The 13907-nt window shown below is 46.4% G+C and overlaps 1 protein-coding gene across 6 annotated transcripts; it reads left to right on the top strand.

The window, feature by feature from the left end:
- The first annotated feature begins 1096 nt into the window (after window positions 1-1096).
- Window positions 1097-11182, top strand: LOC311013277 (centrosome and spindle pole-associated protein 1-like). 6 transcript variants are annotated; one of them, XM_084009317.1, is made up of 28 exons: window positions 1097-1227; window positions 1891-2007; window positions 2297-2369; window positions 2465-2568; window positions 2710-3038; window positions 3111-3190; window positions 3275-3371; window positions 3498-3555; window positions 3700-3980; window positions 4098-4219; window positions 4308-4446; window positions 4554-4659; window positions 4838-4876; window positions 5521-5668; window positions 5747-5917; window positions 6484-6596; window positions 6704-6853; window positions 7001-7144; window positions 7859-7972; window positions 8134-8200; window positions 8440-8587; window positions 8664-8803; window positions 8877-8996; window positions 9526-9566; window positions 9648-9708; window positions 10083-10195; window positions 10291-10408; window positions 10834-11182. In XM_084009317.1, exons 1-28 carry the CDS (start codon window positions 1225-1227, stop codon window positions 10983-10985), a joined length of 3348 nt encoding a protein of 1115 aa, XP_083865443.1. In that variant the 5' UTR covers window positions 1097-1224; the 3' UTR covers window positions 10986-11182. The 6 variants fall into 6 exon arrangements, with proteins under 6 accessions (XP_083865443.1, XP_083865444.1, XP_083865445.1 ...); XM_084009318.1 differs by having other exon boundaries at window positions 10291-10399; XM_084009319.1 differs by having other exon boundaries at window positions 8461-8587.
- The last annotated feature ends 2725 nt before the right edge of the window (window positions 11183-13907 follow it).

Consider the following 13907-nt stretch of genomic DNA (forward strand, 5'->3'; position numbering starts at 1 on the left):
AAATATAAATATATATAAATAAATACACACACACGCGCGCGCACGCACACACACACACACACACACACACACACACACACACACACACACACACACACACACACACACACACACACACACACACCTCAGTAATGAGCGATGCCACACAGCTGAGCCATGCCATGTTAAGTTAGAGTCAAATGACAGGAAGTGTAGCACTCTGCCTTCAAAGTAAAAGCATATTATGTATTGTGCGTAGGAGAAAGGTAGGAAACAAATATATTAACAAGGATTTAATCTGTGTTGGAGTATTTGTAACTGCTCCGGTGTACAATGAATGATGGTAAGTTTCTATATGATTATTCTGTGGTGAAACGCAGTAAACTAGGCTGCACGGTGGTGTAGTGGGTAGCACTCACAGCGAGAGAGGGTCCCGGGTTCGATTCCCGGCTCGGGTTCGGGTTCCTTCTGTGGGGCGCGTTGGTTCTCTCTGGGTTCTCCGGCTTCCTCCCACAGTCCAAGGACATGCAGGATGGGGATAGGTTGATTGATGACTCTAAATGTCCTGTAGGTGTGAATGAATGTGAGTGTGAATGGTTGTCTACATGCCAGCCCTGTGATGGACTGGTTACCTGTCCAGGTGAACCCTGCCTTCGCCCAATGACCTGAATACAGGATAAGCGGTAGACAATGGATGGATGGAAATGCAGTAAACTGCATATGTTCTTCTTCTTGTTTAAATGGCAACTATCGTTAAATGTGCATTACCGCCACCTACTATGATGGAGTGTGAACCAGTTTTCTTCCCATTAATGAAATAAAAAGAAAAGAACATATAGAATATACACCAACATATAATGAAAAATAAATAAATATAATAAATACATAAAACAAAAAAATAAAATAATAACAACCAGAGTACTCTTCCCATTAACTAAGAAATAAAAAGAGAATTAAGTAAATAAACATAATATACACCAATGGAAAATAAAAATGAATAAATCCCCCCCAAATTGATAATAATAATTAGATCACATCAAATGATTTGAGCTGAGATGCACAGCTGTTACAGGAGGTGGGCTGGTGGACTTTTATTTTGACACTCCAAACCGGAACTAGAACCTTAAGCCATTAAAGACGTGCTAGTGATGTCGGGCTCGAAGTGGAGGACCAAGGCAGCGCCAGTATTCGCAAGCTAGCGACCGTCACCTTATCCGGTAAACGTCATAGTACTACGTCGCCTCAATGGTAGGTTGTGTTCGTCGGTAACGACAATAATACGCTACCGTAGTTACCGTAGAAAGCTCACGCTAGCCGGCCGAGGCTAGTCATTAGCTAAGGTTAGCTCTCCCAAATGCTTGTGTCGTTCTTTAAACGCGTTACTTTGGGTTTGCGTGTCCTTCAGTTGAAGCTAACGAGCTAGTTATCGTAAAGCTAACACACGCTTTACGATAACTCAACACTCATTCTACGGGAACGCGTAAAACGCAACGTATTTTCTTCCTAGCGACGCCGATCAGCGGTTGTTATGATAGCCGCTAAGCTAAATACGCGGGTCGATGCTATTCACAGGGATGTGACGCTTTCGTGTTTCATTGTGGTTGCCTGACAACGGATTCCTTAAAGGGACAGTAACGTTAGCGACCGTTAAAGTGACGATGTGTGTGGTCATGATGCTGCCTTCACGGCACCTAGACAACGCACCACTACAGTAAACTGAAAATAATGAATGCTCATTCCATCTTGCAGGTGATTTTGAATTAGTTAATTATTAATTTTACTCATTAGAGAGAGGAGGAACAGATGAGTCACCTGCAGTTGAAAAGCCCTTCATTAGTTCTCATTAGATAATTAAAAGTATTAACTTTTCAGCCTGATCTCTTTGCACAGTTTTTTATGTTTTAATTTCAGGTTGGACGTCAAAGCGAGATGGATGACGAGCTGGAGAACTTCCTCAGGGAGCGGAGGGCGAGAGTGGCTGAGGATAAAGCCAGTTTGCTGCTCGACCTTCCGTACATGGAAATGAAGGTGTGTTTGGAATAAAAGCAGTTTATACGTTATGATGAGAAAATAACCACGTACTCACTCATTTGACTCTTTGTTTGGCCCCTCCTGGATATGAATAAAGAAGATATGAATCTTCTTCTTGAAATGCATCACAAAATTGAACTTTAATTGTAAATAATTTTCTCTTATTGCCCTGTGAAGCACTTTGCATTGCCGTGGTGTGTGTGAAAGCTGCTATACAAATACCGTTTCTCCTCTAACCCCATCGTGGCTATCTGTTGATGCATGACGCTCTGTTTTTGACTGATAGGCCAAACCCCACCGAGCCTACGAGTCCACCGTTAAGGAGAACATCCCTCCCAAGTCTGCAGCCCAGGACAAAGGTGCAGTCCTCTCCCCCCTCTAAACCCTCATTTCATAACAGACGAGTGTGTTGCTGTTTGAGTCCCTATCAAACATTGCTGTGTGTTTCTGTCAGAGGACAGTAGCAGCGTGGGTCTACCGCTCGGCGTGGAGTACGACAGGAAGAAGCAGCGGCTGCAGCAGGAACTCCGTATGGACTACCGGCGCTACGTGGCTCAGGTGACGGTCGTGGTGATGCTATAAATAAACCAGCATCAGAACCACTGATTTTTCATTATTTGTGCTTATAATGGTTGCCGTGGAGCTGATTATTGTCACACCTTTTTTTTTTTTTACCTCCTACGATCACGTTTCCCGTAGCAACGACTCCTTGACAACCATGCAGGCGTCGTCCCCAAGCAGCGCCCCCCCTCACGCAGGGATGCAGCCACTCTAACGGACGACAGCAGGGCGTCCCACAGGGCTCTGCCCCTCGCTGGGGTTAGGACCCTCCGTCCCGACGAGGACGAGGAGGAGGAGCAGCTACCTCCCAGGCATTGTGACCGGCTGGGGAAGACGGGGGACGAGGAGGAAGAGGAAGAGGAGGAGGAGTACTTCAAGGAGCTGGAAGTGATGGAAGGAAGGAGGCGCAGACATGTAGGCGTGGAGGCCGGGTACGAGAAGAGGCGAGCCAGTAAGAGCGATGGCAGGTACGTTTCTTCACGTATGTTGAGAGCATGAGAGATGTTGTTCATCTTATTCACCTGTTTGGCTTTTCTCAGGGAGAAGAGGGAGAATCTAGTCGGCAGGGGATCAAGTGCACTGACCAGGAATATGGAGTTTTCTACTGGCCTCCTCATAGGTGAACTGTGATGAATACCAGACAGACTCTCACTAAACCTCTACGAAGTATGGCGGCTACTTTACTGTCGCTCCGTGTTTCCAGGTGCCGTCGACACCGAAGACGCCCGTCAGAGGAAGAAGGAGCGCTACAGGAAGGAGCTGGAGGAGCAGATCGCTGAGCAGCACAGGAACAGGAGGAGGTGCTGCTCCACTAAACCCCAATAACAAGCCCAACAATGTCTGAGGCCTCTACTTGCTCACATGCTGACTGCTTGTTAGTGTGTGACTCCATAAGTCAAACAGCTGTTTGTGTGTCCTCGTTGCAGGGAGAAAGATCTGGAGCTGAAAGTTGCTGCAACGGGAGCAAATGATCCGGAGAAACGGGTCAGCAGGCAACCGGCAACCAGCTGTGATCTAGTTTTAGATGAACTCACAGATATAAATCCCATTTAGAGTGTTTGACCCTCCAGCTCCATCTACCTGCTGTACACACTCATCTCTCACTGTTTGTCTCCATCCGTAAACCAGCCGGACCGAATCAGACAGTTTGGTCTGGGCAGGAGAGGACGTCATCAGCAGGTTCTGGGTCCTTCAGCAGCAGGAGACGCTGAGACCTGGTCCAGAGGTCTCCCCAATAACGTGAAGAGGGGCGTCCGAGACCGGGAGACGCCTCCTCCTGAGCACCCCCACGTGGCCTTCCAGTCCCCTCTGCTGGAGTACAGCTCGGCTCTGAGCCTGGGGGGGCGAGGTCTGACCCCCAGCAGCCAGCCTGCTGGGCCCTCCTTCCCCAGGGCCCTGGACACTCCCAGGTACCCGAAACACAAGCCCTCATTTAAAACGGGTGGAGGAGGACCTGCAGCCCAGTGTGACATGTGTTCATGACACACTGTGATCCATAAAGCCATTGATTATTTCATGTCCTCCAGAATCCCGGTGCTTCCTCCTCCTCATCCTCCTTCGGCCCTCAGTGAAGCCTACCGGACCCCGTATGGAGACCCCCATCACTACTACGGCACCAGGAACCTGCTGGACCCAAACATGGCCTACTGTAAGTCCCGGTCTCTGGTTTCTGGTTTACGGATCACATTCTTCATCACCATCGTTGTAACGTGTGTTTTTAAATGTTTCCCGTCCAGATGGTCACCTGACTGTTCCTGGTGCCGGCCTTCCCATGTCCTACTGGAACCTACCACCGGGGGGTGCTGCTCCGGCCAGCCGGTTTGGTCACCACAGCCCTCCTCACAGCGGGAGCAGCTTCCCCGAGCCTCCGCCCCAGTAAACATCTCCCCTGGATCTCATTCATCAGCGTTTGATGACCGACTGAAGAGTTAAAAATAGTATAAAACGTGTTGAGTGTAGTGATTGGGCATCTCTCCCCACAGACCCACCAATGGGACCTTGGACTCGCAGGTGGGGGTTTTCCCTGCAGACAGATCCAGATCCACCAGGGAGAGGGTCTCCAGCTACAGGGAGGATTTGAAACAACAGGTAGGTGGAACCGAGTCACCGTCCACTAGACCGATACCGGGAAGGTCCTGATGATGTCCTCTAATCATCATAATCACATTCCTGGCAGGCTGAGCCTAAACCGCTGAACCTTGATGGATTTAACCTAAACTGACGTAACTTTGAACTTTGACCTTATCCTAGTCTGGTATGTTGGCAGGAAGCTACCTGGAGAGGGAACAGCCAGCTTTACAACAAGGTAACGGTTAAAAAGGTAGCGTTAGTGAAGGTAGAGCCTGGCTTATTTGCTGCTCGGCAGCTGTAGACGTGAGATCTCCTCCCCGATGCAGACCTGGTATCCCAGCAGCTCCTCAGTCCCACGTAGTCCTCCATCCTTCCCCTCCTCTCTGCTCCCACCGTCGCTGTATGCGTTTGAAGGTCCCTCTTACTTTTGCGTGGCCCCTCTATTAGAATGTGTTAGGTACTTATAACTTGCCTCTGTTCGGTATGAAGATCCCGTATCTTTCTGTTGGAGAGATTTGACTGTTGGCTGGAGAAGCATCTCGATGGAAGTCAGGCTGAAACAACATTTTAAGAGTTTCTATCTTCTGTATGTGCAGACGTCATAGTTGGGTGAAATATGTCGGCACTAGCATGACGTCATATTTTGGTTTCCAGGAAGAAAAAGATACTGGAATTAGAGCTAAAAATAAAAGATACAGGTTTTGTTAAATATGCAACGTGATCGCGGTGTGAAGGTATTTCTCATTTATGTCTGGACTTCTTATTTGTCTGAGAATGAAAGGATTCACTCATTAACTGTGGAGATATAAAAAGCAGGAGAAGATGATATTCTGATATTTCATCCGGGGATGTGTAACCTAGCAACATGGTGTCCTGCAGATCCAGGAGCAGCAGGAGCAGCGCCGCGTGGAGCGGGAGGAGAGGGAGCGCTACGACGCCCAGCTGGAGGCCGACATGAAGGACCACCAGCCGTGGGGTCGAGGTGGAGGAGGAGCGCCGCTCCGGGACAGCCGGGGGAACCTCATCGGTACGGCTTTAATATCTAGATACGTCTTAAAATGATTAGACTCACTGATGAGTTGTTGCCTCCTGTTCTCGTGATCAGCTGACCTCAACCAGATGCACAAACTGAATGTGGAGGCCTACAGCAACCCGGCGCAGCGGCCGAGGAGAGCGGCGGCGGCGGCCCGCCGGGTCGAGCTCCCCGACCCTGAAGAGAGGGTCTCTGGTCCTGAAGCGGACCGCCACAGTCCCGATGCTAGCGACCGGCTCGCTGGTAACGTAACCACTCCCTCTCATTCTGCAGTCGAACAACACAGTTTAATTATTAGTTTAGTTTAGATACAGATTCACATGGATCATAGGGAAGCAACAAATACAAAACTTAATTTTTGAAATGTTAGTGGTCAAAACGGGCCAAATTCACAATAAGAAACAAAATAAATATAAAAATAAATACATAAATTAAATAATAATAATATGAAAAATATATATTAAATAAATGCATTAAAATAATGTAAATTAAATATTATAAAATATAATAATATATAATAATACATATTTTAATATATATAAATATATATAAATATATATATAAATATATATATAAATATATAAATATATATATATAAATATATAATTAAAATAAATAATAATTAAAAACATGAAACACATTTTAAAGAACTAGGGATATTTAATCACTCTCACAGTCACAAAGCATTTTAATATACAAAGAAACGCTGAGATTCACCGTCATGCTTCTTTAATATGAACGCACAGATTATATTTATTTTAAGAGCTTCTTTTGAGTTTCTTCTTGAGTGTTTTTTTTTATTTTTGCAGGGTTCACTCAGGTCCAAACCCCCGAGTTTGCCCGAGGCAGCGTGTTCGCCAACCAGCCCAGCCAGCAGCAGATCCAGGACCAGGTCCAGTACAAGGCTTACCTCAAACAGCAGGTACCGCTTTCATCCACCGGAGGGAGCTGCTTCCCCTCGCTCTGGTTACCGTTAAATGTAACCCTGCTCTGGTTGTGGTGTTCATTGAACCCGGGTTTGTTCTCCAGATTGACGAGAAGAAGCTGAAAATGGCGGAGGAGAGGGAGCAGACCCGCCTGGAGGAGGAGCGAGAGGAGAGGAGGCTGTCGGAGCAGAGGGCTCGCATCCAGAGGGAGTTCGACGAGGAGCAGGAGAAGAAGAGACGCAAGGAAATGGAGGTGAGGAGCTTGACACGTTAATCATCTGGACTCCTCTAATTTGCTTTTTTCATTACATTTTGCAAGGAAATATGAATTGACTCCCTGCTCTTCTCCTCTTTCCCCCTCCTCCTATCTTTCACCAACACGCTCTCGTTCCTCTTGAAGCAAAAGGCCAAGAACGAAGAGCTGGTTCATCTGGCGGAGCAGAGGAAGAAGGAGGTGGAGAGGAGGAAGAACGAGGAGGAGGAGGAGGAGAGGGCAGCGTTGAGGAGGCAGTATGAGATGGAGAGGCAGGCTCGAGTGGACGGGGTGAGTTCTCTAACAGCAGGGGATGCTCTAGGGGGCGGGGCTTACCTGCTGATTGACAGGTCGCTACCAATGCTAGTTAGCTACTAAGGTGACTTTAACACTTGTAAAAGTGTAAAGTTGACCTTGAATAATGAAGCTAACTTTGTTAGCAGCTTCACACCAGAATCCACAGGGTTGGTACGGGTGCTGGAAATCCTTGAAAACACTTGAGTTTTGGTGTTTTCAAGGTTTGAAAAGGTCTTGGATGTAGACTAAAGGTCTTGAAATGTGTGTTGTATGTGATGACATCTATGATAGAACAGAGAAAAGAAGATCTCCATATCTGAGGGACTGAAAACAGCATTTTCTGACATTTCTTTATGAAAAATGCCTTTTGATGATGAACAGATGATGAAAATAGTTGGTGATTATATTTCTGTGGATCTGTTAGTGGAATTAGTTTTCCTTTCATTTGTGGTCCTTCTGTAAAAAGCTGTCTCCAAACATCATGTTGGTTGTTTAGAGGACAATAACATCTCATTTAATGTGATGAACAAGTGACATAATAAGTAGACTGAATACTGACCATTGGATTGGTACAAATATGGAGTTTACCACAGCTGGAAGGGGCTGGAAAAGCATGGAAATGCACCTGGAAATGCTTGGAAAGGTGCTGGAGAGTCCTTTGAACTGAACCGGTCTCTCTCTCTCTCTGTGTGTGTGTGTGTGTTTCAGGTCCGCGGGGCTCCCTCCCCTCCGATCCCCACTCTGCAGAGGAACCATGGGCTGCACCAGTACAGCCCCAGACCCCCCACTGTAGACAGCCAGCACTCCATCGCCCCCCTGTCTGTGAGTCTCTCTCACACACACACACACACACACACACACACACACACACACACACACACACACACACACACACACACACACACACACACACACAGCAATGGCATTTTGTAAAAAAGAGATGTTCTTTGTGTTTCTCCATTTTCAAGTCTTTGTCTTTTCAGGAGCGCTCGTTGTCGGGTCTCCAGTCCCCCCCGGTCCCCGCTCGTAGGAATCAGCTCCGAGCTGCAGGTACCTGTGTGTCTGTCTGTCTGTGTGTCTGTCTGTCTGTCTGTCTGTCTGTCTGTCTGTCCATCCATCCGTAGAGACACTGACCTCTGGTGGTGTCTGATGGTCACTACAATACAGCATCAATGCAGCATCAGAGGAAGGCAGCTGAGCTCAGAAATACTTTTTTTTAATGTATTTTTAAAAAGCTGATAGTTTAATATAGTAATAATAGTTATTATATTAGATTTATTAAATTAAAGAACAATGCTTATTGCGTCCAGGCGCCCAGCGTGACGTGTTCGGCGAGCTGTCGGCGCTGCGGCGGCATCTCCGCAGTGAGGAGAAGCGTCTGGAGGCTCGTCTGGAGCAGGTGGACTGGGACGACTCGGACTCTCCTCTGGGTCAAAGGTCAGACTCGGAGCTCAGTGAGCTCAGTGACTGATGCCAAACCAGTGGCAGCATCTGACTGTGTGTCTTTGTGCAGACGTAGCGAGCGCCCCCTGGTGGACGTGTTTGACATGGCCAGACTGCGGCTGCAGGCTCCTGTCCGACGGCCCAGCTCCAGAAACCTGGAGCCCAGAAACCTGATGCGGATCCACGACTCCCTCCAGCTCAAATCCCCGGGTACTGAACCCTCTGAGGGTCCTACTGGTGCTGCAGACACCAGCTGACCGGTGTCTGTGTGTGTGTGTCTCAGACGCTGAGTCCAGGCTGGGGTTCGGTGACGCTCTGAAGATGGGTGAAGTGGGTGTGGCCAGCAGGAGGAGGCGGGACTACAGGGATCGGTTCAGCAGCCAAAGGTCTACGGTCCAGGACGGTCAGAGCTCATTGGTTTTTATTCTTTTAAGAATAGATCTAGACAGCCTAGAAAAGTGACTGTTCAGAATGGTGAGTTTACTTGAAGACGGCTTTCATTGATGAGGTGATGTTTATTTATTTATTAACGTAACATCACCATGGCAACTTTTTAGGAGGACAAAAATGTCCTCTGCTATAAGGACGATAAAATACTTTATATTTATACTATTTTCCACTTTCACAGAGTTCGGTTTTTAACCAACAGTTAAAGTCCCTGATTTAAAAACTGGATTTAAAGTGTTAACATTCTTTAAACTGAATGAATATTTAGTAGTTATGGACAAGATGTTTCACAGGCGATATTCAGTGATTAGCAACCTTATTGATTTTGATGCATTTTATATTTTTGCAGTAAATATTAAGTGTTAATAATCTCACCTGTTGATTTAGTCATGTCCAATGTTTTATTTCTCCCTTTTTTAGTTTTAACCTTCTACTTCATCACCAACCATAACCTGATTAATTAAATGAAACTTCTTGTGTTGCAGATTATGTTGGCCTGTCGCCGCCACAGCAGAACGATTATCTGGTGAGATGAAAACAGATAATTCTCTCAGCTTTCAGATGGGAATGTGGTCAGTGTTGGAGTGTGAGTGTGTTTGTGTTGCAGCGGAGTGTGATGGGCGGAGCCACCAGAGGTTCTCTGCTGGAGTCGGAGAGCGCTTTCATCGGTAAGACCGACGTTTTAACGTTTCATCTTTTTCATCAGAAAGGAACGAACTCACAAAACAAATCTCAGAAAGGTAATATTTAAATTACAATCACGCAGGGAGGCGGTCTGTGTTGCTGGGTTTTCATAGTGCAAAGTGTCTTCACGTTAAAGGGAAATTCACCTTTTTTGTTTTACCTGAATGTCCAATCATGGTAAATGTATTCTAGTAAAGCTGTTCTTCCTGCATCCAACTACAAAACATAGTGCTGTATTTGGCAACAAGGAAGAATTACAGGATATTAAAGCTTGGATTTACGGCAGACAGCGAAGTAAAGCCAAGGCTGAACTGCCTTAATTGACTTCCATTCTGTGTGTGTGTGTGTGTGTGTGTAGACCCCCTAGGTGAAGCCTTTCCGGACCCTCGTAGCCCAGAGCGCGGTGGCGAAGCCCCCGTGTTGTCGGCCAGGGAGAGGAGGCGGCTGGCCAAGCAGCCACAGCGCCCCCAGGTGCTCAGATGTGGCGCTGCAGCCTAAACTACAACCTCATAGTGTTTTTACTTTTAATCACAAAGTCTGACGTTCACGTCTGCTCTGTGTGTCAGGATCACCGTGACGACCACACGGGTCACAGACTGCAGCTGGAGGCGGAGCCCGGCGGCCAGGGAGGGAGCCGGCGTCATGTGTCTCTCAGTCGCCATGGCAACACAGCAGGTACCAGAGGTGGGAAGTAACCAAGCACAAATACTTAAGTAGTGTTTTCAGGTATCTGTACTTTACTTAGTACTTTATTTTTTACTTTTCCTCCCGACGCCAGATTCAGTTAGAAAAACTGAAAGATTCACTTCTGCTGGTTGTTAGTATCCAGAGTATTTTTCAACTATGAAATCCCCAAACGGTCTTTTACTTGTGTGATAATTGTGCCTTTTTGTTTGAAACTGTAATGTATTTGTTTGTTTGATGCTGCCCTCTCGGCCAGTCTCTCTTGGAAAAGAGATTTTAAATCTCAACCAGACTCTCAACCAGCTAGTCCCATAGTCCGTGGAACTGCTGACTCTAGTTTTTAACATTGTTTGGAGTTTTTTAGCAGTGGAGTCTCTGCTGGTTGTGTCTTTATGTAACGATCTATACCCGTCTGTGTTCTCCAGCCGATCTGTCTGATGACGAGGACTCGCCCCCCCGTCACCATCTTCACCGCCGGAGCTCCGTGGAAACCGTCTCCACGGATACCTGGCTGCGGCCGGGAAGCTCGGACACGCTGAGATGTTTGGAGCCGAGGAGGCAGCACATGGCGACGTAGCAGGAAGTGTCTTCATCGTCTTCTTCGTCTCTTTGCGTCTCCTGAACCCAGATCATGGTCGGTTTTAAGCCTGATGGAAGTCAATGTAAAGGTCTGAATAATAAGAATTATGGGAATGGACCTTTATCTTAAATCATTCAGATGATACTATTTTATTAATTACTAAATTATGTCCTAAATAAAGTATATTTTAATTGCCTGAACTTTGTTTTGATCGTTTGTCATCACAGAATCAAATGACATTTTTATCATATTTTGAATGGAACGCCGCCTGCAGAGTCTTTCTGCCCACAATCACGCTAAATTTAGTCATTTTAGTCAAACCTCCTACTTTTAAATAAAGATCAGTGCTTCCACTTTGGTCTCAGTCCTCGCATATAAAACATAGTCATAGACCATCTATAAGAAGTGGACGTAGTCATGGTGACGTAGTCATGGTGACGTCACCCATTCGTTTGTAGACGATGGTTTTGAAGCCTCCGGTGAAGGATGTGACCATATTTGGACTGTGGAGCACCCTTACTGGATAGTTAGCTTCTATAATTCAACTTTACAGCTAAGTGATAAAGTCACCTTAGTAGCTAACTAGCATTGGTAGCATGGTAGCGACCTGTCAATCTGCAGGTAAGCCCCGCCCCCAAAAGCATCCTCTGCTTACAACCAGAGAGGAGTCGCCCCCTGGTGGCCAGCAGAGAGAAGTAGGACCATTTTCTCATAGACTTCTATACAACCAGAGAGGAGTCGCCCCCTGGTGGCCAGCAGAGAGAAGTAGGACCATTTTCTCATAGACTTCTATACAAGCAGAGAGGAGTCGCCCCCTGGTGGCCAGCAGAGAGAAGTAGGACCATTTTCTCATAGACTTCTATACAACCAGAGAGGAGTCGCCCCCTGGTGGCCAGCAGAGAGAAGTAGGACCATTTTCTCATAGACTTCTATACAAGCAGAGAGGAGTCGCCCCCTGGTGGCCCTCAGCCATTCACTTTTCAGAAAGGTTTTTGCTGCATCAGCATATTAGAATTGTAAAAAGTCATGATATAAGTGGATGGCAGACAGAGAGAGGTGGAGACGCACACACACACACACACACACACACACACACACACACACACACTACATCCCACTCAGCATTAGGAAGGCCAGCGTGGCTCACAACTTCATCCCAAAATTGATTGTCCAGACAAAAAACCTCTTCAGCTGCTTGAAAACAATTTATCGCTCCAAACTAATTTTATGGTCTTTAACTTTTCGACAGGCCGACCCCCCCCCCCCCCCCCAAAAAAAAAAACCAGGGAGAGCAGGAAGCTTCTTTGCTGCACCTTCACTGTCGGAGCGTTTTTATGACCAGAAGAGGAATTACAAATCAACTTATAGAAACTTCCCTCCCCTCAAAAAGAGCGACCGATGAGAGCCGAAGTCAACCAAAATGTTAAGCTTGTAAACAACCATAACAAAGAACTGAAAGATGCCAAGAAATATAATTTTCTGTTGGTTCTTTCTCGTTAATGTTGATTGGATTGTTAAAATATTAATTGGTGCAGCTTTAATTAGTTTTCAGGCCCACGAGATGAATATTTCCATTAGACAAAAACACCAATTAGCATTGGCCGAGCTTTTTCCTCCAGCGTCCGTTCACCTGGCCGTGTGCATCTCTTTAACTCCCCTCTGATGTATTCATTAAAAATGTGTTTTATACTTCAGCTCTTCGCCGTTTCATTAACATCACACGCATCTTTGTTTTCAGACTTCCTCTCCATTAACCTGCTGAGTGCCTCAGAAGTGTGTGTGTGTGTCTGTGTGTGTGTGTGTGTGTGTGTGTGTGTGTGTGTGTGTGTGTGTGTGTGTGTCTGTGTGTGTGTGTGTGTGTGTCTGTGTGTGTGTGTGTGTGTCCTGGGCAGCCTGTGGAGGATCCCATTCATTCTGCTCAGCTTTATGAATCCTCGATAAGGCTAATGAATGCCATAGCTCACTTATGCTAATCAGTCTCTTGAATTAGCCTGCCACCGGAGCGGCCTATCACAGCGTAATGGATGGTAATAGTGGCTGTGCTGCCTACTACGGTGTGTGTGTGTGTGTGTGTGTGTGTGTGTGTGTGTGTGTGTGTGTGTGTGTGTGTGTGTGTGTGAAAACAATGTCCAAAGTGCACATAAACTAAAACAAAGACAAATATTCCACCTTTCAATGAAGCTCTAATTCATTGAGAAGTGTTTTATCTTCAGGTGTATTACCATAGTCTCACCACTGGGGGGCAGTAGTGTATTAGACAGGACTAACTGGGGACCGTAACCTTGGACTGTGAGATCTCACACACACACACACACACACACACACACACACACACACACACACACACACACAGGAGGCGATGGTCTCGTTTCAGGAGCTACAATTAGTAAGATTTAGAAATAAATAAAACAAGGATGTATTTAAATGTATTCAGAATGAGGCTGTGGATGATGATGATCATGATGATGATGATGAAGATGATCATGATGATGATGATGAAGATGATACTACTTCTTCAAGTTCAAGCCAGAAAACATCAAATCAAATTTTTGGATCAATTGTTTTATCATTCCATACAACATCAACTGCTGTGCTCAATTTAGCTGACACACACACACACACACACACACACACACACACACACACACACACACACACACACACACACACTGATAGACATTGTGCTGCCTATCCCTTATGTTACCTCTGGGATGCAGCTGACAAATGACAGCGCTGCTCGTCTGCCAACTCTCAGCCTCTTGCTCTGCAGGGTGTGTGTGTGTGTCTGTGTGTGTCTGTGTGTCTGTGTGTGTGTGTGTGTTGATGGAGAGAGAAAAAAATAGTTGAGGGACGCAGGGAGATGGAGGGGAGCGTTGTGAGATGCGGGCGCTCTGATTGGTGGACGGGAACATCCTGCAG

Source organism: Eutrigla gurnardus (assembly GCF_963514095.1).
Source record: "Eutrigla gurnardus genome assembly, chromosome: 5".
In the NCBI taxonomy this organism is placed as follows: domain Eukaryota; kingdom Metazoa; phylum Chordata; class Actinopteri; order Perciformes; family Triglidae; genus Eutrigla; species Eutrigla gurnardus.

What these genes read in the sequence shown, in the direction of transcription:
- LOC311013277 (XM_084009317.1), top strand. An exon ending in GTCGGAGAGCGCTTTCATCG is followed by an intron (nt 9,709 to 10,082) that starts GTAAGACCGACG and finishes GTGTGTGTGTAG; the next exon opens with ACCCCCTAGGTGAAGCCTTT. An exon ending in AGCAGCCACAGCGCCCCCAG is followed by an intron (nt 10,196 to 10,290) that starts GTGCTCAGATGT and finishes TCTGTGTGTCAG; the next exon opens with GATCACCGTGACGACCACAC.